Below are 23,056 nucleotides of genomic sequence, written 5' to 3' on the forward strand. Positions count from 1 at the left end.
TGGCGGGGAGCTGTGGCAGGCCTCTGATGTGCCACCGCCGCTTCTCCTGGGATCGTTGGAAGAGGACTCTGAGCTGGGAGAGGATGATATGGCAGCTCCTAGAAAGACAGACTTGCATGGTTTGCTTGTGGCCGTATAGTCGGAGATCTTGGGGGTAGCAGAAAAAAATCAAGGAGGCCATGTTGGAGGTTCGTCAGGACTTTGTGGAGATGGGAAGCAGAATTGACACAGTTGAGTTGCGTATGGACACCTGCGAGGAAAAAGTTGTAGATGCACAGCGCAGCATGGAGGATTTACGCGGAGGACTCTGATTTAATTGATAAAAGTTGAAGATAAGGAAAACTGGGCTCATTGCAGCAACATCTGCGTATAGGGTGTCCCAGACATGCCCCCATATAAAGATGCTCGAGTGGCAATTGAAAAATTGTCCTCATGGCTCTTGCAAGCTGATACCCTTGATCTGTGTATTGAGCGAGCTCATCATTCTTTGGGACCCAAGCTGGGGGACCATCTCAAAGATATAGTGGTTTGTTTCCAGAGTTTTGTCCTGAGAGACTTTTGTGGACTGCCCGGGAACTGAAGTTGGTCATGTGGGAAAACAATCATCTGGAACTTTACGGGATCTAGCTGCTAGTACACAGCAGAAATGGTGGCATTTCTGGAAGTTACCAGATCCCTGACCTGGGCTAATATCCACTACAGATGGACTTTTCCTTTTGGGGTGCATAAGAAGATGGTCACTTTGGATGAAGCTAAGGCACTCCTACAGAAGGAAGGCATTGAAATGGTGGTGGTTCCAGAGGTGGCAGGATTGGCCCACTCTATACAGCAGCACCTGGCATCATTTTGTTGGCAGTGGGTGGGGCGGCGGTCCCGACCAGATCACAGCACAGCGGAGGCCATGGCCTCTGGGTTGGGGACTTGAGTTCTCTGCTTTTTGTTGTCCATGGTTCGCGTTGAATTATGTTCCTATTTTGAAGAGCTAATTCTTGTTTCCTGTTTTTGACATCCTCTTATGTTATATTTACTATTGTGCAGGATAGGCTGTACTTGGTGTTGGATGTGTGGGTAGGGTGAGTGTTTGAGTACGAATGTTGACCGGGGTGATGAGTGGTTCTGTGGGGAAAGGAATGTTTGGGGTTTTTCTTTTGGAGACCTCGGTTCTCTTTTGATTTGGTTTGTTGGGTGAGGGATGTTGTTTGGGTTTGATGCTTCGTTGCTTAACAGGTGAAGTTTTATGGGGCAAGGTTCCATGTGCATGACAGGGAACAGTATATATGTACTTGATCTGATTTTTGTTTGGGGACTTATTGATGTTAATTTCTTATTCTCTGAGTTTATATGGCACCTGAGGCTCACCGAGTTTATATGGCACCTGGGGATCACACTTCCTTTTATGCTGGTGGGAGGTCGGGAGGATTCCACTTTGTGGGGTAGGGATAGGGGGGTAGACAGGTGGGGGGTTGGTAACGGGGAATGGTTGGGTGGAGGAGTGGGTAAGAGATAGCTGCCCTTCTTTGGGCGTGGTTGGACGGTGGGGGGATTGGGTTCCTCATGGCGGGTTTGAGGGCCTTTTTTCGGGAGCTGGTTCGTTTGAAGGCTTCTATTTGTTTGGTCCAGGAGACACATTTGAAACAGGCCCATGAATCCCTTTTGAAAGATTCTAGGTTTCCTTTAGCTTTTTGGGCGACCAGGATAGGCACACCTCGCAGGGGTGGAGTAGGAATTTTAATTGCAAAGCATATTCATGCAGAGGTACATCGGGTGGTGTGAGACTCAGGGAAGATACCTTGGATTGGTTATCACGCTTGATTGTACATTATATACCCTGGAGTGTGTCTATGTGCCTAATGAAGGCCAGGGTAACTTGTTTTTGTGCTCTTTTTAAAGAGGGTTCTCTTATTGTAGGGGGAGATTTTAATCTTACAACGTTGCCTCACCTTGATAACACCAGAGGCGGTGGGGGGCTTCAATATGGGGTGCAGGTTAGGCGGCTCTATTTGGACTTTTGCTCAGAGCTTCATTTGGAAGATAGTTGGAGGTGGCTGCATCCCCATGATAGAGACTATACATTTTATTCCACGGCTCACCGATCATATTCTTGACTTGATTACTTATGGGTGGATAAAGACTTGTTATCTAGCTTAACTAAGATTGATATTGAAAAGATCACATGGTCAGAACATGCCCCAGTGTGGGTGCCGTTTGACCCTTCTCCGGGAGATCCTGGGCAATCATTCTAGCGGCTGAATGATAGTTTGCTTGATTATCCGACTTTTGCATCTAAGTTTCAGTCTTTAATTGAATATTACATTTCTTTTAATGCTACAGGGGAAGCCTCGCTGAGTGCAGTGTGGGAGGTTTCAAAGTAACACCTAGAGAGCACCAGAGGGCACCTGATTTCTTTGGCGGCCTTTTAGAAGCGACGAAGACAAAAGGAGTAGAATAGGCTGGTACTCTTAGTGGACCAGTTGGAGGGTGCTCATAAGAGTAGACCCTGGGATGGTTCTCTGTTGCGAAACTCCATGATGCTTATAGATAGCTATGTGATCTGGATCTAGCAAAAATTCAATTCCACCTGCAACTTTTGAAGCAACAGTATTTCAAGTACAATAACAAGTCTAGCCATCTGGTTGCCCATAGGCTTAAGTAACAGCATATACAGAGGAGTATTTTTTCTATGAAGGACTCTACTAGTGCAGTGGTTCGTGCCAGTCGGGAGATCAGAGATTGTTTTGTGCAGTTTTATAAACAACTATACTCGTCAGAGGATGAGATCCCTTCGGAACAGATAAAGGACTACCTCAACTAGCTTCCCCTGGAGTGAGTTGACATGGGTAATGCTCATCGGTTGGACAGGCCATTGACCCTTATTGAAGCGAGGTAGGAACTATGTGGGATGAAGATTGGTAGAGCTCCTGGTTTGGATGGCTATTCCATCAAGTTTTATAAACAATTTCAAAATCTCCTTTTGCCTCTTTTATTGGATTGTTGTAATTTGCTTCATTCTCAGAGTCATTTACCTTACTTTATGAGACTGGCGGGCATTAAAGTGTTGCTCAAGGAAGGGAAAGAAAGACCCTCTAAGCTGTGCTTCTTATCGAACCATCTATCTTCTGGGGGTTGAAACAAAGATCTTTGCTCACATCCTAGTGGATTGTTTGATGTCCTGGATCCCTCGGTTGGTGCATACGGATCAATTGGGCTTTCTGAAGGGTCAACAGGTGGGGGATAATATTTGAAGGGTATTAAATTTAAGGGAACGAGTTCTGCGATTGGGTGAGGAGGCTCTTTTTCTATCGATCGACGTGGAAAAGGTGTTCGACCGGGTTTCCTGGCCCTTCATGTTTCAAGTACTCGAGCGCTTTGGGTTTGGCCCCAGGTTGTTGGGATGGATACATTCATTGTATAATGAACCCCTTGGAAATGTTAAAGTTAATGGCCATTATTCTGAGCCTTTCTCTCTGCATAGGAGAACTAGGCAGGGCTGCTCTCTTTCTATGGTGCTTTTTGCTCTAGTTATTGAACCTTTAGCTCTTTGTATTCGATCTAACAGGGGTATAGAGCACTATTCTTCAACCGCTGGCAAGATTAAGGTGACCATAGGTCCCGTTTTCAGACCCTGTCCCTATCTGTCGCGCAAAAAAAAAATCCTCCCTCCTTCCTTTCCCCGGGTCGGCTGCTATCTTACCGCCCTGCTGCTGCTAAAGCCGACAGGAAGACTTCTTTCCGACGTCAATTATGACGTCTGAGAGGACGTTCTGGGCCAGCCAATCGCTGCCTTTCTGGCCCAGAACGTCCTCTCCGACGTCAGAATTGATGTCGGAAAGAAGACTTCCTGTCGGCTTTAGCAGCAACAGCAAGGCGGTAAGATAGCAGCTGACCCGGGGAAAAGAAGGAGGGAGGCTTTTTTTTTTGTGCGACAGGGAGGGAAGGAGGTAGGCAGGGAAACAGGCTGGCTTTGGCCAGGGAGGTAGACAGGCAGGCAGGCTGGCTTCGGGAGTGGGACAAAGTCTGGAAGGCAGTGAGAGGGACATAGGAAGAAGGCACTGGGGGCACTAAAGACATGGGAAGGATGCATTGGGGGCACTAACAACAGGAAGGGGCACTAAGGACATGGGAAGGAGGCACTGGGGCACTAAAGACATGGGAAGGATGCAGTAATTGTGGCTATCTTAGATAATCTGCGTCTATTGTTTAGCAAGGGCCTCAATGCCCTGATCATGCAATTTGATATGAGCTCTGCCTTTGATCTAGTAGACCATGGGAAAATGCTACAATGCCTAGACGCTATTGGTATCAGGGATGAGGTGTTGAACTGGTTTCGTGGCTTCCTTATGTCCCGTACCTATCAGGTACGTTTCAATTATGAGTGCAAGGAGCAGCAACGGGAAAACAATAAATGAACAATAAACAATAAATTATTAATTTGTGTATGAAAACCTCAGTGTGGATTGTGAAGTCAGATGAACGAATCAACGTTCAATATTACAATCCATGTGAGGGCACCAGCCCAACACACCACACCATTATAGAATCTTCATGTGTGTGATATTAAATAATGAAACAGTGTAAGTATGCTTACGATTCTTAGCATACTAATTATCGATTTTCACTTAAAAAGCTAAAATTACCCCTCCCTTTTTGTTCTTTCCTTTTATGTTTTTCTTTCTCTTCTATCCAAACATTGTAACTTTCTCCCCACTTACCCACACAATTCTTGTTAGTTTTAACCCATAAAGCACAGTTACTTACCGTAACAGTTGTTATCCAGGGACAGCAGGCAGATATTCCCACACATGGGTGACGTCACCGACGGAGCCCCGCAGCGGACAGCCTCGAAAGCAAACTTGCTTGAAGATCTCGATCTTTCGAGGACTGCACCGCGCATGCGCGCGTGCTTTCCCGCCCGAACTAGGGGGGCGCATCTCCTGAGAGGATCCTCAGTTCATATACCTAACCAAGAAGCCAACCAGGGGAGGTGGGAGGGTTGTGGGAATATCTGCCTGCTGTCCCTGGATAACAACTGTTACTGTAAGTAACTGTGCTTTATCTCAGGACAAGCAGGCAGCATATTCCCACACATGGGTGACCTCCAAGCTAAGGAAAAAGGGATGGAGGGAAGTTGGCAATTTACGAAAAAAGATTTTGCAAAACAGATTGGCCAAAATGGCCATCCCTCCTGGATAAGGTATCCAGACAATAATGAGAGGTGAAAGTATGAACCGATGACCAAGTGGCAGCCTTGCAGATTTCCTCAATAGGAGTTGATTGGAGGAAAGCTACAGATGCCGCCATGGCTCTAACTTTGTGGCCCGTCACTCGACCTTGCAGAGGAAGACCAGCCTGAGCGTAGCAGAAAGAAATGCAAGCAGCCATCCAGTTGGAGATTGTGCGTTTTAATATAGGACGTCCCAACTTGTTCGGATCAAAAGAGATGAAAAGTTGAGGAGATGTTCTGTGAAGCTGAGTGCGTTGGAGGTAGAAAGCCAAAGCACATTTACAGTCCAAAGTATGAAGAGCCGCCTCTCCTGGATGAGAATGAGGCTTTGGAAAAAATACAGGAAGAACAATAGACTGATTGATGTGAAATTCTGAAACAACTTTAGGTAAGAATTTAGGATGAGTACGTAGGACCACCTTATCATGGTGAAAAACTGTGAAAGGTGGATCTGCAACCAAAGCTTGTAACTCACTGACTCGTCGAGCAGATGTGAGGGCGATCAGGAACACAGCTTTCCAAGTGAGATACTTGAGGTGAGCTTTGTCAAGCGGTTCAAAAGGAGGTTTCATAAGTTGAGCTAAAACAACATTGAGATCCCAAACCACAGGAGGTGGTTTAAGCGGGGGATGGAGATTTAGAAGTCCTTTCATAAAGCGAGAAACCATAGGATGTGCAGAAAGAGGTTTTCCATCCAGAGGCTGATGAAAAGCAGCTATAGCACTAAGATGGACTCGAATAGATGTAGTTTGAAGTCCAGATTGGGACAAATGAAACAAGTAGTCCAAAACTGATGATAAAGAGGACGATATAGGTTGCAAGTGACGCGTAGAACACCAAGTAGAAAATCTTGTCCACTTCTGGTCATAACATTGTCTAGTCGATGGCTTTCTGGAAGCAAGTAAGATATCTTGAACAGACTGAGAAAATTGAGGAAAGTCTGTTATGCAGAAAGGTACCAAGCTGTTAAGTGTAGAGACTGCAGATTGGGATGAAGCAAAGATCCTTGACTCTGCTTGAGTAGAGAAGGAAAGATTGGCAGAAGTAGAGGCTCCCTGGTGCTGAGTTGAAGTAGTAGGAAGAACCAAGATTGCCTGGGCCACCGAGGAGCTATCAGAATCATGGTGGCATGTTCTGACTTCAGTTTGACTAGAGTCTTGAGAATCAGAGGAAACGGAGGAAAGGCATAAAGGAACTGATTCCTCCAATTCAGTAGAAACGCATCCGCTTCGAGACGTTGAGGAGTGTAAATGCGGGAGCAAAATTGAGGCAGCTTGAAGTTGAGAGGTGATGCAAACAGATCTATCTGCGGAGTTCCCCAACGAGCAAAGATTTGGTGAAGAGTAGGAGAATTGAGCGTCCATTCGTGAGGTTGTAGAAGACGACTCAATTTGTCCGCCAAACAATTGTGTTGACCCTGAATGTAAACAGCCCTGAGGTAGAGGTTGTGAAGAATTGCCCAATGCCACAATTTCAGAGCTTCTTGACATAGGGAATGAGATCCCGTCCCTCCCTGTTTGTTGACATAATACATGGCTACTTGGTTGTCGGTACGAACAAGAATCACCATGTCGTGAAGGAGATGTTGAAAAGCTTTGAGAGCATAGAATATCGCTCTGAGTTCCAACAGATTGATATGACACCGACAGTCTGCTTGAGTCCATAGACCCTGAGTGCGAAGACCGTCCACATGAGCTCTCCATGCGTACGTTGACGAGTTGGTTGTGAGGACTTTCTGATGAGGAAGAGGGTGGAACAGCAAGCCTCTGGAAAGATTGAAAGAGAGCATCCACCAACGGAGAGACTTCCGCTAAACGACGCATGGCTACTGCAAAGGCAGATACTCGAGAGGAGAGTTCAAAAGCATCATATGAGGCTTGTAACATGAAGAGTCGCAATTGAGAGAGAGTCTTGAGGATGAGTTTGAATTCTGAAAGACGAGTTGTGGAAATATCCGGGTAAAAAGATGGTAAAATCTTCAGAAAATGGTTGAAGTAAGAAGTGAAAATGTAGCTATAATTAAGAACTCTATTTGCCATCATAGAGTTCTGGTATAAACGGCGACCAAACTTATCCATGGTACGACCTTCTCTGCCTGGAGGAACTGAAGCGTAGATTTTAGAAGGATGTGCTTTCTTTAAAGATGATTCTACTACCAGGGATTGATGAGAAAGTTGAGATTTTTCATAACCCTTACATGGAACTGTTCTATAGCGAGATTCCAATTTAGAAGGAATGGCAGTGATGGAATAAGGAGTCTCCATGTTACGAGCAAAGGTTTGTTTGAGAACAGGAGTCATGGGTAAACGTAGTGACTCTTTAGGTGGATGAGGAAGCTCCATATCTGCCAAATATTCAGGAGTATATTTGGAATCAGAATGAAGATCTAGTTTGAGAGCTTGTCCCATATCAAAAATAAATTTGGCAAATGAAATGGATTTGGAATCAGATGCTTCCTCAGGAGACACACTGCGAGATCTAGGGAGTGCTGAGTATGAAGGAGAAGCCTCTCTGGAATATGGTGACAGTGGTTCCGATTCAAGGCGTAGAGTCACTGAAGAAGTTGCACTGTGAGATGGAGTAAGAGAATGTTTCCTCTTAAGGCTCCTGGATGGAGAAGTACCAGGTGTACGTGGTACTGAATGAGTTGAGGTCTGAGGTGAAGTGTCTCGACGAGCTGGTTTCGATGGATGAGTCTTCGGTTGAGAAGGACTTCGAGTCGATGCTCGATGGTGTCGAGATCTGTGCTTCGACTTCGAAGAAAGGGGAAGAGAAGTCTCGGTGTCCAAAGCTGAAGACTCTCTCCGAAGCTTAGAAGCACTATGTCTCGAAGGCTTCGATTGGTGCTTCGAAGGAGGTGAGTCCAGAGAAGAATCAGATGAAGGTATTCTCTTCGGTGTCCGGGATCGGCCTCGAGATACTGGATGCTCCGGTTGGGTGACAGGCTGATCCACCCGAGGCAAGGTCAAGGACGGAACCAATTGAGCCACTAAAGAGGAAATCTGAGTGGTCAGTATAGATTTTAGCATGTCTTCCAGCATCGGCACCGAGACAGAAGGTTCTGATCTCGTAGGTGCAGCAGTACGCTCCGAAGAGGGAGACCTCGAAGGTGAGTATTCCCTTGTCTTGGAGGTACGCTTGGAAGATGGACGTGCAGAGGACTCTGGTGGCTTCTTGGGTACGGTACCTGAAAGAGAACCCGGAGACTTACCCCCCATGGCAGATTTCATCGAGGACACCGTCTTCGAGGGAACCGAAGCAGGCAAGGTCGAGGCCTTCGAGACCGAAGCTCCAGCCGGAACTTGGGTCGAAGCCTTCGAGACCGTGGTCGTCGATGAAGTCGGAGTCGAAGCCTTCGATACCGGGGCAGCCGCCGAGGTCGAAGTCGAATCCGAAGGTTGCTCCATGTCTCCGAAGAGTTGAAAAAATTGGGCGCACCTGCGTTGAAAAGCCCGTGGAGTGAGAGTGAAGCAATGATGGCAATCTTCTGGTGAATGGGAAGGACCCAGGCACTGAAGGCAGCGACAGTGGGGATCGGTGACCGAAATCACACGATTACACTGACGACAACGTTTAAACCCGGTGAGAGGCCGGGACATAGAAAAAATAAAGTCCGTGTCGAATGGAAGGAGCAATTGGGCCTAGGCCCAAGGCTCACCGGCCGGACAAGTATAAAAGAGAAACAAAAATTCAATTTTTTTTTTTTTTTTTTAGTTTTGAAAAAGGAGAAATAAATTAAAGCACAGCGACCGAACTTTGTGAAAAAAAAGAAACAGCCGCGGTGAAGAGAAGGCAAAAGTGCTGCAGAGCTGAAGAAAAACGTGTCTTCTTGTCTCCGCGGAATTAAACGAACTGAGGATCCTCTCAGGAGATGCGCCCCCCTAGTTCGGGCAGGAAGGCACGCGCGCATGCGCGGTGCAGTCCTCGAAAATCGAGATCTTCAAGCAAGTTTGCTTTCGAGGCTGTCCGCTGCGAGGCTCCGTCGGTGACGTCACCCATGTGTGGGAATATGCTGCCTGCTTGTCCTGGGATAACAAAAGTTATTTTGTATGTATGTATTTTGTATGTTAATTTTTAACCCATAACAAAAGTCATTTTGTATGTTAACACTAATATTTTATTTGTATATTTTATTATGTTGTACATCGCTTAGTAATTTAAATAGGCGATTCATTAAGAACAAATAAACTTGAACTTGAACTTGAAACCAGTGTTAACAAAAGTCAGTGGCGTACCTAGGGTATGTGGCACCCGGGGCGCATCATTTTTTGACACCCCCCCCCCCCCCATGTAAAAAAATTTTTTTTTTTTTTTGAAGGTCTGCACCCCCCCCATGTAAAAAAATTTTTTTTTTTTTTTGAAGGTCTGCACCCCCCCCGAAGGCCTGTCCCCACTTGAAGGATGCCTGCCTGTCACCCCCTCCCCCTTGAAAGCCTGCTTGCCTGCCCGCCCGCCCCACCCTGAAGGCCTGATGCCCCGACCCACCCCGAAGGACTGTTCGCCCCCCTGGCCTCCCCGCACCACCTATGAACAGCCGCAGCAGGATCGCGAAGTCAGCGTCAGCGATCCCTGCGCTGCTTCCTGCGCCACGGTCCCGCCCCTCCTCTGACGTCAGGGGAGGGGCGGGATCGCGGCGCAGGAAGCAGCGCAGGGATCGCTGACGCTGACTTCGCTATCCTGCTGCGGCTGTTCATAGGTGGTGCGGGGAGGCCAGGGGGGCGAACGGTCCTTCGGGGGTGGCGGGGGACTGAACGGCAAGGCCGGGAACACCCCCTTAGGGCTGGTACCCGGGGCGGCCCGCCCCCCCCTAGGAACGCCACTGACAAAAGTCATAACAACTCATTAGTGTATATTCACCGGAGCTGCTCCAACACAGTCAGTAAAACAGTAGTACTGAACAAACAAAGAAAAATCACTTATCTCAATTGGGGCTCAATGAAAACATCAGTTCTCCCAAAGCATAGAAAGGCAGAGAAAGCCCATGGAAGAACTACAAGTAGAAAAGAGGCCGCTCCAAAGTAAAGGGTTCGACTGAGCTTCAGTTTCGGATACACATTCTTCTTCAGGAACCTTTTTAATTTTGCGAGCTCAAGAACAACCCAACAGCAAGTATGCAGGGAAGAACACCTGCTGGGTTGTTCTTGAGCTCGCAAAATGTAAAGGTTCCTGAAGAAGAATGTGTATCCGAAACTGAAGCTCAGTTGAACCCTTTACTTTGGAGCGGCCTCTTTTCTACTTGCAGCTCTTCCACGGGCTTTCTCTGCCTTTTTTCTGTTTGTACCATTTGCTCTGGTACCTATTTTCTCTGATTGTACCATTGTACCATTTTCGCTGATTGTCCAGTCCTTCTTCGTTGTAAACCCCTCGAACTACTATGGCTTTGGCGGTATATAAGAAATAAAATTATTATTATTATTATTTCTATGGTTTGGGAGCCCTGATGTTTTCATTGAGCCCCAATTGAGATAAGTGATTTTTCTTTGTGCAGTACTACTGTTTTACTGACTGTGTTGGAGCAGCTCCGGTGAATATACACTAATGAGTTATTATGACTTTTGTTAACACTGGTGTTATTACACTTTTTCATTATTTAATATCACACACATGAAGATTCTATAATGGTGTGGTGTGTTGGGCTGGTGCCCTCACATGGATTGTAATATTGAACGTTGATTTGTTCATCTGACTTCACAATCCACACTGAGGTCTTCATACACAAATTAATAATTTATTGTTCATTTATTGTTTTCCCGTTGCTGCTCCTTGCACTCTGTTCTATAGTGACACTATTGGGACTTTTTTCTTCAGTTGATGTGGATGTTCTAGAATATTTGGGTTTTGACAAAATTGATAGGACTCTGTCAGATGACATCACCCATATAATAATAATAATAATAAATTTATTTTTATATACCGTCTGATCAGGAATGGTTCTAGGCAGTTCACAACAAGTAAAACCGAACATGCAGCGAAAAATACAATTTAAAAGTGGGAATACATCAGATAATAGACATAGGAAATGCATAAAATTTTAAAAGGAGGATCAATGTATCCTACTTGTCTTCAGAGAAAATATTGATTTACCATAACTTGTAAAAAGCTTATTTCACTTTGACTGTCTTCCTATATATGTCAATCATTTACATATTGGACAATGCTGGTTAAGTTAACTAGTGTAACTATATAAAGAAATCAAATTACCATTTGAGCAATAATACATGAGCTCATGGATTTTGCTCAAGCGCTTGATATCATTCTCAGGTATAAATTGTGAGAAGTCAAGTTGCTGCATCAATGGAAACTTTTTTTGCATTTCTTGCTCAATGTCTGTTAGGCGTACATTTTCTTGTAACTGAAATAAGAGAGAAAAATGGCAGACACATGATAAAGATTTTCAAATATGCTATAGAAAAGGGTAGACAAACTATATAGCACATGGTCAAAACTAGTCAAACAACACATTTTTTTCTGCCTTCATTTATTTATTTGGATTTATTAACCACCTTTTCATGAAGAGATTCACTCAAAGTGGTTTACAATACATTAAATAGTAATCAGGTACTCTTAAGTATTTTCCTCATTTGTCCCCGCAAGCCCATAATCTAACTGTGGTACCTAGGAGGGATTATGTGTGTTGGCCAGAGTCACATGGAGTGGGCTAGGATCAAACTCACAACTTCAAGATGCTGAGGCAGAAAGAAGTTCTTACCACTAGGCCACTTCCTCCCATTTTTATTAAATTCCATTATCTCTGGCTGCCAATACTATAACTCCATGGCTACTTTGACAATGACATCAAGCAAGTTCCAAAGGACTGAATTCTAAATATTATGTCTAAAAAAATGGGTGCTGACCCTCCCCTCCCCCCTACATAAGCGCTATTTATAAATGATGCCTAAAGTTAGGTGTAATTTAAAGAATAGTGCTTACACCCGGGAGAAGCACCTAAGTTTAGGCGTGACCATTTGCACCACTGGAAACATAGTACAAAACCTCACACCTAAAGTTTGGTGCAAATGCTCCTTATTCTATAATTACATGTGCAACTTTGAGGAATACTCCAGATCCACCCATGACCCTCCCATTTCTGTGCCCCCTTTTTGGAACCGTGCATAAATTTTAAGAGTGGATCCTTCACCTAACTGTACACATATAATTTAAATTTAAACCAATTAATGTTAATAATTGCTTTTTAAGAAGCCAATTATTGGCTAATTATTCAATTATGTTGTATACAAATTGGGCACGCACCAAAATTTATGCATGCAACTCAAAGCACCATTTATATAATTCAGGGGAAATTGTCCACTTTGGGTGAGATATAATTCACTGATGAAATGTTGGAGCATCTGCAGACCTAGGTAGGGCGTTTATTGTATTTTCCCACTGACCTATCCCAAGACCCTCACCACCACTCCTGCTTTGCTATTTCTTCTGTTCCATAGTCCTGCCTGAAATGATTTTCTTCTGAGCTACTAAAAGTCTTGAGATGAAACAAAAGTTTTATTGAAAACAGAGGAGAAATATGCACTTTTTTATGTATAACAAAGCCTCATTTTTTAAAATAAATCCTTGGAGTATAAATAAAAAATTTAAGACTTTCCAAAATTGTAAAAATAAATTCACATTATTTCTCATTTCCCTTTCATAGTTATTTTTCAAAATCACTGTGAAACTCCTATTTTTATAAATAGAAGAAATCATCTGAGGTGGTCTGCAGCCACATGGCGAGGGACTGTGGGATAGTGTTTTTGAGTGTGAAGTCTGTGATTTATGGAAGATAATTTTTTTGTGGCATAGATTCATATTTGAATATTTAAGGTGAAAAACCCTCATTTTAAAAATATATTCAGTCTCTACTTGTGCCACTTGATCCTAATTTTGAAGCATCATAGACAATCTATTTCTTTTATGAGGGAAAATATGTAGTGGTTCAGTGGCTGCAGGACCCAGGAGGTGAAGGACTGAGAGATCCTGGATGCCGAAGCAGCTAAGTTGTTCTCTTTTTTTGCTGTGTTCCACGCTGAATCCTGGACTACTTTGCTACAGTGCTGATTTACCCATTTTTTCACAACTGAGGGCTGTGTGTCCCGGTGTGTTTTGTAACATCTCCCTGCAGGCTACCATAGAGCTTTTTCTACTGGTTCTATATTTTGGAGTACAGGGTTAGCCTTGAAAGGTGGAGTTTTTTGCCAGATGAAGCTGAACTGAGGCTTTTTCTCCACCTTTCTTTCCTTTCTTTTTCCCTGTTACTACCTGTTGTGTGATTGGCTTGTGTGTGTGTGAAATTAAAGCCTGTTAGTGTTGCAGAGGGGAGGTTTGTTGTCCATATGGGGTTCTGATTTAGAGGTAATATTATTGGAAAATATGCACCCAATGCCTCCCCCTCCAACTAGAGCTCAGAAGAAGTTCATCCACCTAGGCTCTGATATAAGTATGCTCAACTAATGTACTCTTGAGTGAAACAAAAAGTTGATATTGCCTGCAATTTGAATTTCCTTCAGTTTGCGTACCATATAAAAGCAAGGGGGGTAATAATAATAAAAAAAAAAAAAGTCTAAAAAGTGTCCTAAATGGCTACTTGGACGATCAAAAAGCCTGATCGTCCAAGTACCCATAACCAAAGCTGGTTTTTAGACGTATCTAAAAATAGCTTAGGCCTTTCCCCTGCCTCTAAACGCACAGAGAGAAAAGAGGTGTGTTTAGAGGAGGGGAAAGGGCAGGCAGTGGGCGGGAGGTGGGCCGACCTACACCTAGGCGTACAACAGGTATAACCAAAACAGTTTAGTCGGCACTTAGACCTTTTTGACATAGACGAAATAAAACCAGGTCTAAGTGCCGAAAAAGGGGCCGCTGAGCTAATGGCCGCTGGCGCCATCAGTTCAGCGGCCTGGCAACCTAACCATCGCGGCAGGAGAGATGCCTTATCTCCCCTACCGCGATGCCATCACTCCTCTACCTGAACTGCCGCGACCCGCATCTCTCCTGAGGCATCTCTCCTGCCGCGATGGATCACTCCCTCCCCCCACACAACATCAGGGCAAGAGGGAGCCCAAGCCCTCTTGCCCCGTGGCAGCCGTGACCCCCCCCCCCGACTCGATCGGGCCAGGAGGGAGCCCAAGCCCTCCTGGCCCAGGCGACCCCCTACCCCCACTCCCCACTACATTAAGGGCAGGAGGGATCCCAGGCCCTATTGCCCTCGACAAACCCCCCTCCCCACAATGTCCGCCCCCCCCGGAACCGGGTTGGGCCCATGTGCCTAAGGCCCCACCCACAGGAGGGGCCTAAGGCTCCCGGGCCTATTCTGATTGGCACCCGTCTGTCCGGCCAACGTAAAAAGGGTACGGGGAAGGGGATGAGGGGGGTCGTGGGGTCAGCAGGGGGGGTCGCGGGTCGGCTGGGGGGCCGATCGGAGGTTCTGGGGGGTGCGGACGTTGGGGGGAGGGGGGTTCATCGAGGGCAGGAGGGTCTGGGATCCCTCCTGCCCATAATATAGTGGAGGGTGGGGGTAGGGGTCATCTGTGCCAGGAGGGCTTGGTCTCTCTCCTGGCCCGATCGAGTCGGGGGGGTCGCGGCTGCCGTGGGGCAAGAGGGCTTGGGCTCCCTCTTGCCCCGATCATGTTGGGGGGTCGCGGCTGCCGCGGGGCAAGAGTGCTTGGGCTCCCTCTTGCTCCGATCGTGTCGGCCGGTCGCGGCTGCCGCGGGGCAAGAGGGCTTGGGCTCCCTCTTGCCCCGATCATGTCGGGGGGGGGGGTTGGTGGTTTGACATGGTAGGAGGGCTTGGGCACCCTCCTGCCTGGATCGTTGTGGGGGGGGGGGGATTCTGTAACCGATGTTGTTTTTGACAGATACCGGTTACAGAATCCAGCTTTTAGGCGAAGGACTGGCTCCTCCTTTGCCTAAAAGCCCTTCTGTTGGATGTTTGGGGCTTAGGCGTTTTTTTCTTTCATTATGGCTAAAAAGTGTAGACGTGGTGTGGGTGTACATTTGGAAGTAGTAGAGATTGGGTGTTTAGGCTGAGGAAGGCCATAATCAAAACATGGACGTTTGTTTTGGTTATGGACACTTTCCCTGCTTCTGGGTTGAACGTTTAGGGACTTAGGCCAAAAGGGGACTTAGACGCTTTTTTTGATTATGCCACTCCACGTGTTCTAGCTATCAGTCATTTTGCATTTTGCCTTGTTCCTAACCTTATCTTTGACAGTGACTCCGTGTTAACACTGCGTGGGAATGTGAACAAGGGTGGGTCGGGAGCCCTTGTAATTGGAGGGAAATACAAGAGAGGTATAAGATCTGTGATGCAAGTACAGCAGACCAACAAATATATAATGTAATGGCAAGAGCTTTAATTTAATCATATTTGCCTGAGGTGGCCACATTTTGCCTGAAGGCTGTGTCAGAGGCAAAAACTAGAGAGGTAAAACTAAAAAGCATGCTTCTCTCTAGAGTAACAATAAAGTTGAATTAGCCTTGCAGCAACCTTATAGTTACTCTAGAGAGAAATATGTTTTTTGGTTGTACCTCTCTAGTTTTTGTCTCTGACACAGCTGTCAGCCTTACATTGCTTAATGCTAGCTATCAACATTTTCTGATGGCCTAACCAGAGTGGCAACAAAGGAGTCCAGGATATTATTGAACAATCTGACTCTGGAATGTTAATGCAGATAGACCCTATAAGCCCACTGCACAGAATGTACCATTCCTGTAAAGAGTGTCACACCTTCCTTATCATTTAAGGACCACTGTCTCAAACAAGTATGGCAGAGAAAGATGCTGAAAAATATGTACTTAAAAACAACAGATTCCAACCTATAAAAAGCCTCCTCTCCTGACCACGCTCTTTCTCTGGAATCTTGCCTATCCCCCTCTCTGCCTCCTTTCTTCCCCCTCACAACACCTCCATATTTCACCTATTCAGACACACAAGAAAAACTGTCTTTTCTCTCTCATTCACAAAAGCATAGAAGCAATTCTAAATTCAACTATATACTCTGTATTTGTAAAAGCCTATTTATATATATATACAGAAAATATAAAATATATCTTTTACTTCCCACTGTTCCTCTGAGGTCTGGACTAAGGACTTTTCAGCACACCCACAAAAGACTAGCCAAAAAAGCACATTTTAAAAACAAAAGATTACATTCACATTTGGGAGACAATATGATCTTTTTGGGACTCATAAGCTCATCAGATGACAACAGGCTTCAGACGAAACATGGTCACCTCAGGCACAAGTGATTATTTGAATTAAAGCCCTTGCCATTACATTATATATTTGTTGGTCTGCTGTTTGTTCTGCTGCACTTATAATGAAGCCACACAGCGGGTTAACTGTGAACACAAAAATAACGTATTAATGTGCCAAGCAAGGGTGTTCTGTTCATTTCACAGGTAGGGAAGAATGAACACAAAATGTCATCCTGTGAGTCGCTCCTACAGGGCCATGGCATGTACTACTCTCTCAGAAAAAGCAGTGTACTTAGCTGGAATCCACACTGGCTCCAGAGATAAAGTTTCGTCTCTCACAAGATAACATCCACCGGCTGGTCTCCAGCTGCATTTCCATAAAAAGGACTGTAAAGTTCCTAGATGAACATGGCTTACTTTAACCTAGCAACTGTAAGTCACATGTATGTGGTAGAGGTATAAGTAAAGAGATTAGGTTCTTAGAAACATAGAAACATGATGGCAGATAAAGGCCAAATGGCCCATCTGTAGTAACCATTATCGCTTTCTCTCTCTCTCTGAGAGATCCTACATGCCTATCCCATGCCTTCTTGAATTCAAACACAATCTTTGTCTCTACCACTTCTTCCAGGAGACTGTTCCATGCATCTACCACCCTTTTTGTAAAATAGTATTTCCTTTGATTACTCCGGAGCCTTTCACTTCTTAACGTCATCCTATACCCTCTCATTCCAGAGATTCCTTTCAATTGACAGAGACTCAACTTATGTGCATTTATGCCACTTAGGTATTTAAACGTCTTTATCATATCTCCCCTCTCCCGCCTTTCCTCTAAAGTATACATATTGAGATCTTTAAGTCTAACACTATACACCTTATGATGAAGAACACAAACCATTTTAGCAGCCTTCCTCTGGACTGATTCCATTCTTTTTATATCTTTTTGAAGATATGGTCTCCAGAATTGTACACAATATTCTAAATGAGTTCTCACCAAAGTCTTTTACAGGGGCATCAATACCTCCTTTTTCCTACTGGCCATACCTCTTCCTATGCACCCAAGCATCTTTCTAGCTTTTGCTGTCACCTTTTCAACCTGTTTGGCCACCTTAAGATCATCACATACAATCATACCCAAGTCCCGCTCTTCTGTCGTGCACAAAAGTTCTTCACCCCCTAAACTATACCGTTTCTTCGTGTTTTTGCAGCCCAAATGCATGACCTTGCATTTGTTAGCATTAAATTTTAGCTGACAAATTTCAGGCCATTCTTCAAGCTTTGCTAGGTCTTTCTTCATGTCATTCACACTATCCGGTGTGTCTACTCTATTGCAGATTTTGGTATCATCCACAAAGCAGCAAATCTTACCGACAGATCTTCAACAATATTGCGTATAAAAATGTTAAAAAGAACAGGTCCAAGAACAGAATCTTGAGGCACACCACTAGTAACATCCCTTTCCTCAGAGCGATCTACCCTCTGTCATCTTCCACTTAACCAGTTCCTAACCCAGCCCAACACTTTGGGGATCATCCCAAGAGCACTTAGTTTATTTATTAGCAGACTGTGTGGTACACTGTCAAAGGCTTTGCTTTAAACTAGGTAAGTTGGGGGAGGGTTCATACATACATACCAGAGCAGCAAAGACCCGCCCTGGGGAAGCAAGTAAAACCCACACTTCTGAGCCTAAGGTAAGTGCCCATAGTATACACAAAAAAACAGGAGTCACACTAACGGGGATAGGCATCTCATCACAAATTTGGAGAGCAATGTATGTTAATGCACATAGCTTGGGCAACAAAATCCTGGAACTAGAAACAGAGATAAGGAATGCTGACCTTGACATAGTAGCGATATCCGAGACCTGGTTCACGGACTCGCATGGGTGGGATATGGTTATACCAGGCTACAATCTACTTCGTCGGGACAGAGAGGGCAAATTAGGAGGGGGGGGTAGCACTATACACTAAGGATAATATCAAAACTACCAGGATCACAGAGATTAGATACATAGGGGAATCACTTTGGGTAAGCCTGGCCAGAGGGAATGAAAAATGCCTTTACCTCGGTGTGGTATACAGGCCTCCGAGACAACAGGAAGACAAAGACAAGGAATTGATTGAGGACATAGAGAACATCACTTTGCGTGGTGACACAGTACTGTTAGGGGACTTCAACATGCCAGATGCAGACTGGAACACCCTCTCCGCGACTATGAGTAGTAGCAGAAGAATATTAACCTCCATTAAGGGTACACAACTCAAACAAATGGTATTAGAGCCCACCAGGGAAAAGGCAATACTGGACCTGGTACTCACAAATGGAGACAGTGTCTCGGAAGTATCAGTGGGAGACACGCTGGCTTCAAGTGACCACAACATGGTATGGCTCAACCTCAAGAAAGGCTTCTCTAAATCAATCACACCAACAAGGGTCCTCAACTTTAGGGGCACAGATTTCGACCACATGAGAGACTTTGTCCATCAGGAGCTGCAAAACCATGCAGAAACTGACAATCCGGAAACTATGTGGTCAAATCTAAAATCCATCCTGAATGAAGCATCTAGCCGCTATATAAATACAGTAAGCAAACGCCGAGAAACAAAAAACCACAATGGTTCAGCAAGGAAATTTCGGACCTCATTAAAAAGAAAAAAGAAGCATTTATCACCTACAAACATCTTGGGAAAAGGGAGGCAAAAGAAGACTATCTGGCCAGATCTAAGGCTGTCAAAAAGGCAGTCAGGGAAGCCAAACTTCGAACAGAGGAAGATCTAGCACGGAATATTAAAAAAGGGGACAAATCCTTCTTCAGGTACATTAGCGACAGGAAGAGAAACAAAGATGGGATAGTACGCCTTAGGCCAGGGGTGTCCAATGTCGGTCCTCGAGGGCCGCAGTCCAGTCGGGTTTTCAGGATTTCCCCAGTGAATATGCATGAGATCTATTAGCATACAATGAAAGCAGTGCATGCAAATAGACCTCATGTATATTCATTGGGGAAATCCTGAAATCCCGACTGGACTGCGGCCCTCGAGGACCGACATTGGACACCCCTGCCTTAGGCAATCAGACGGAAACTACACAGAATCGGATAATACCAAGGCAGAACTACTAAACGAATTCTTCTGCTCAGTATTCACCTGTGAAGCACCGGGAGCTGGTCCACAACTACAGATAAGGGACAGCCAAAATGACCTGTTTCATGATTACGAGTTTACACCCAGTAGCGTCTACCACAAACTTTCAAGACTCAAAGTAGACAAAGCCATAGGACCTGACAATCTACACCCCAGAGTACTCAGAGAGCTGAGTGAAGTTCTGGCTGAACCACTATCCGTGCTCTTCAATCTTTCCATGCGCACGGGAAAAGTACCCCTAGACTGGAAAACAGCTAACGTAATTCCATTCCACAAAAAGGGCTGCAGAACAGAGACAGAAAATTACAGACCGGTGAATCTTACATCCATAGTGTGCAAACTCATGGAAACACTGATCAAAAAGAAACTCGACAAAATTCTGGACGAAGAAAATTTACGTGATCCACACCAACACGGATTTATTTACCAGGGGAAGGTCTTGCCAATCTAATCTGATTGACTTCTTTGACTGGGTGACCAGTCATCTGGATGCCGGGGAGTCCCTGGATGTGATATATTTGGACTTCAGCAAAGCTTTTGATAGTGTTCCACACCGCAGGCTGTTGAACAAACTAAAATCGATGGGATTAGGGGATACATTCACTACATGGGTAAAGGATTGGCTAGATGGTAGGCTTCAAAGGGTGATGGTAAACGGTACCCCCTCCAAAACGTCAGCAGTGACGAGTGGAGTACCTCAGGGCTCCGTCTTAGGGCCGATTCTATTCAATTTATTCATAGGAGATTTGACCCAAGGGCTTAGAGGAAAAGTATCACTGTTTGCCGACGACGCCAAACTATGCAACATAGTAGGCAAAAGCAGTGTTCCGGACTTTATGACGCAGGACCTACGGTAGCTGGAACAGTGGTCATCAACTTGGCAGCTAGGCTTCAATGCTAAAAAATGTAAAGTAATGCACCTAGGCAAAAAAAATCCACACAGAACTTACACACTAAATGGTGAAACCTTGTCCAGGACCACGATGGAACATGATTTAGGAGTTATAATTAGCGATGATATGAAGGCTGCCAATCAGGTGGAGAAGGCTTCATCCAGGGCAAGACAAATGATGGGCTGCATCCATAGGGGTTTTGTCAGCAGAAAACCTGAAGTCATAATGCCACTATACAGATCCATGGTGAGACCTCATCTCGAGTATTGTGTTCAATTCTGGAGACCACACTATCGGAAAGATGTGTTGAGAATTGAGTCAGTTCAGTGAATGGCAACCAGGATGGTTTTGGGGCTCAGGGATCACACGTATGAAGAAAGGCTAAAAAAACTGCGGATGTACTCACTGGAGGAGCGAAGAGAGAGGGGGGACATGATTGAGACCTTTAAGTATATCACGGGGCGTATATAGGTGAAAGATGATATCTTTAGTCTTACAGGGCCCTCGGTAACCAGAGGACACTCGCTGAAAATCAGGGGAGGGAAATTTCAAGGTGATGCTAGGAAGTACTTCTTCACCGAAAGGGTGGTCGATCATTGGAACGAGCTGCCTCAGCAGGTGATTGAGGCCAACAGTGTGTCAGATTTTAAGAGAAAATGGGATATTCACGTGGGATCTATAGGGGAGTAAAAGTCAGGGAGTGGGTCATTGGTATGGGCAGACTCGATGGGCTATGGCCCTTTTCTGCCGTCAATTTCTATGTTTCTATGTTTCTAGCGCACTCCCTCTATCCAATTCTTTGGTCACCCATTCAAAGAAATTGATCAGATTTGTCTGACAAGACCTACCACTACTGAATCCATGTTGTCTCTAGTCCTGTAATCTATTGGATTCCAGAAACTTCACCATACTCTGTTTTAAAAGCATTTCCATTAATTTGCTTACCACAGAAGTCAGACTTACTGGCTTGTGATTCTCTATTTCTTCCTTACTTCCACCTTTGTGTAGAGGGACTACATCCACCCTTGGCCAGTCCTCTGGTACCACTCCTGACTCTAGAGAAGCATTGAAAAGGTCAGTCAGCAGAGCTACCAGAACTTCCCTAAGTTCCTTCAGCACCCTAGGATGTACACCATCCGGCCCCATCACTTTGTCTACCTTTAATTTAACTAGCTCCTCACGAACACAACCCTCTGAAAATTGTTCGGGGTCTACCACTCCACCATCCCTATTTGCATTTGTCTTCTGCAGTCCCACTCATGGATCTTCAACCGTGAACACAGAACATAAATATTTATTAAGCAATTCAGTCTTTTGTTTTTCAGCTTCTACATATTTCTCCCCTTCACTTTTGAGTCTCACAATGCCACTTTTGTACTTTTTCCTATCAATGATATATCTAAAAAATGTTTTGTCTCCCCGTTATACGGTGTCAGCTATTTTTTCTTCCATTTGTATCTTTGCTTTCTTGACTTCTCAACCAGCCTCTCTTAACTTTTCGAGATATTTTTGCCTGTCTTCCTCTTTCTGTGATCTTTAGTTTATGAAAGCTAACCTCTTATTCTTTACCTTCTCAGCTACTACTTTTGAGAACCAAAGCGGCCTTCTTTTCCTCTTACTTTTACTTACTTGCCTCACAAAAAGATTTGTCGCTCTTACAATAACTCCTTTCAATTTTGCCCACTACATTTCTACTCCTTCCAGACGTTCCCATCCAGACAATTCCTTGACGTAATCCCCCATCTGAACAAAGTTAATTTTTTTAAAACTCTAGAACCTTTACTTTTGAATGAGCCCTCTCTATAGCCGTCTTAATATTAAACTTTACCATGCAGTGATCACTGGATGCCAAATGATTACCTACTGTAACATCAGAAACACTTTCCCCGTTTGTAAGCACTAAGTCCAGTATGACACCCATCTAGCATGTGATCCATTACCAATTGCTGGAACAGTTCTCCTTGTAGAGAATCCAGGATCTCCCTACTGCTAGAAGACCCTGCAATAGGGATACCCCAATCAACATCCAGAATGTTAAAATCACCTATTAGTAAAACTTCCCCTTTTTAAGATAAGTTTCTAAATGTCTACTATTAAATTTCTGTCCACTTCTTCCGTCTGTGAAGGAGACCTGTATATCACACCAATGTAAATATATTTACCACTAGTCGTTAAGCCCGTTACATTAACGGGTGCTAGAATATATGTCTGTCTGTCTTTTTCTTTGTCTCTTTCCTCCCTCCATTTCCCTGTGTAGCGCTGCCTCTGCTTTCTTCCTCACTCTGCACTCTCCAGCTGTAACATTACTGCCTCGCTTTTTCTCCCTGCAAGCATCTCTGCTCTCTTTCTCATCCCCAGTCTCTTTGCTCTTTTTCTGTTCTTGCAGGGGTCTCTGCTCTCCTTTCTCTATATGTTCCTGATTCCTGCAAACTTCTGTTTTCTCTGTATGCTCCTGATCCTGTGTTTCCCTGTAGGTGTCTATTCCTTTTTTTTTTTAATTCCTTCTTCAGTCTCAGTTCTTTATCTGAACATTCTCTTCCTCAGTCTCTCCAACTGCAGCTCTCTTGCCCTCTAAGCCCCTGCTGTGCATGTCACTCCTGATCCCCTCTCAC

General features: G+C 44.8%; 1 protein-coding gene across 2 annotated transcripts in view; it reads right to left on the reverse strand.

Annotated features, from left to right (window-relative positions):
* SPAG17 (sperm associated antigen 17) overlaps positions 1 to 23,056 on the reverse strand; it is a 742,651-nt gene that overhangs the window by 515,284 nt on the left and 204,311 nt on the right. For both annotated transcript variants that reach the window (XM_033941513.1, XM_033941512.1), the window contains exon 13: positions 11,423 to 11,573. In XM_033941513.1, the coding sequence (XP_033797404.1) occupies positions 11,423 to 11,573 (151 nt within the window). The remainder of the gene's footprint in view (positions 1 to 11,422; positions 11,574 to 23,056) is intronic.

Source organism: Geotrypetes seraphini, chromosome 4 (assembly GCF_902459505.1).
Source record: "Geotrypetes seraphini chromosome 4, aGeoSer1.1, whole genome shotgun sequence".
NCBI classification, from domain to species: domain Eukaryota; kingdom Metazoa; phylum Chordata; class Amphibia; order Gymnophiona; family Dermophiidae; genus Geotrypetes; species Geotrypetes seraphini.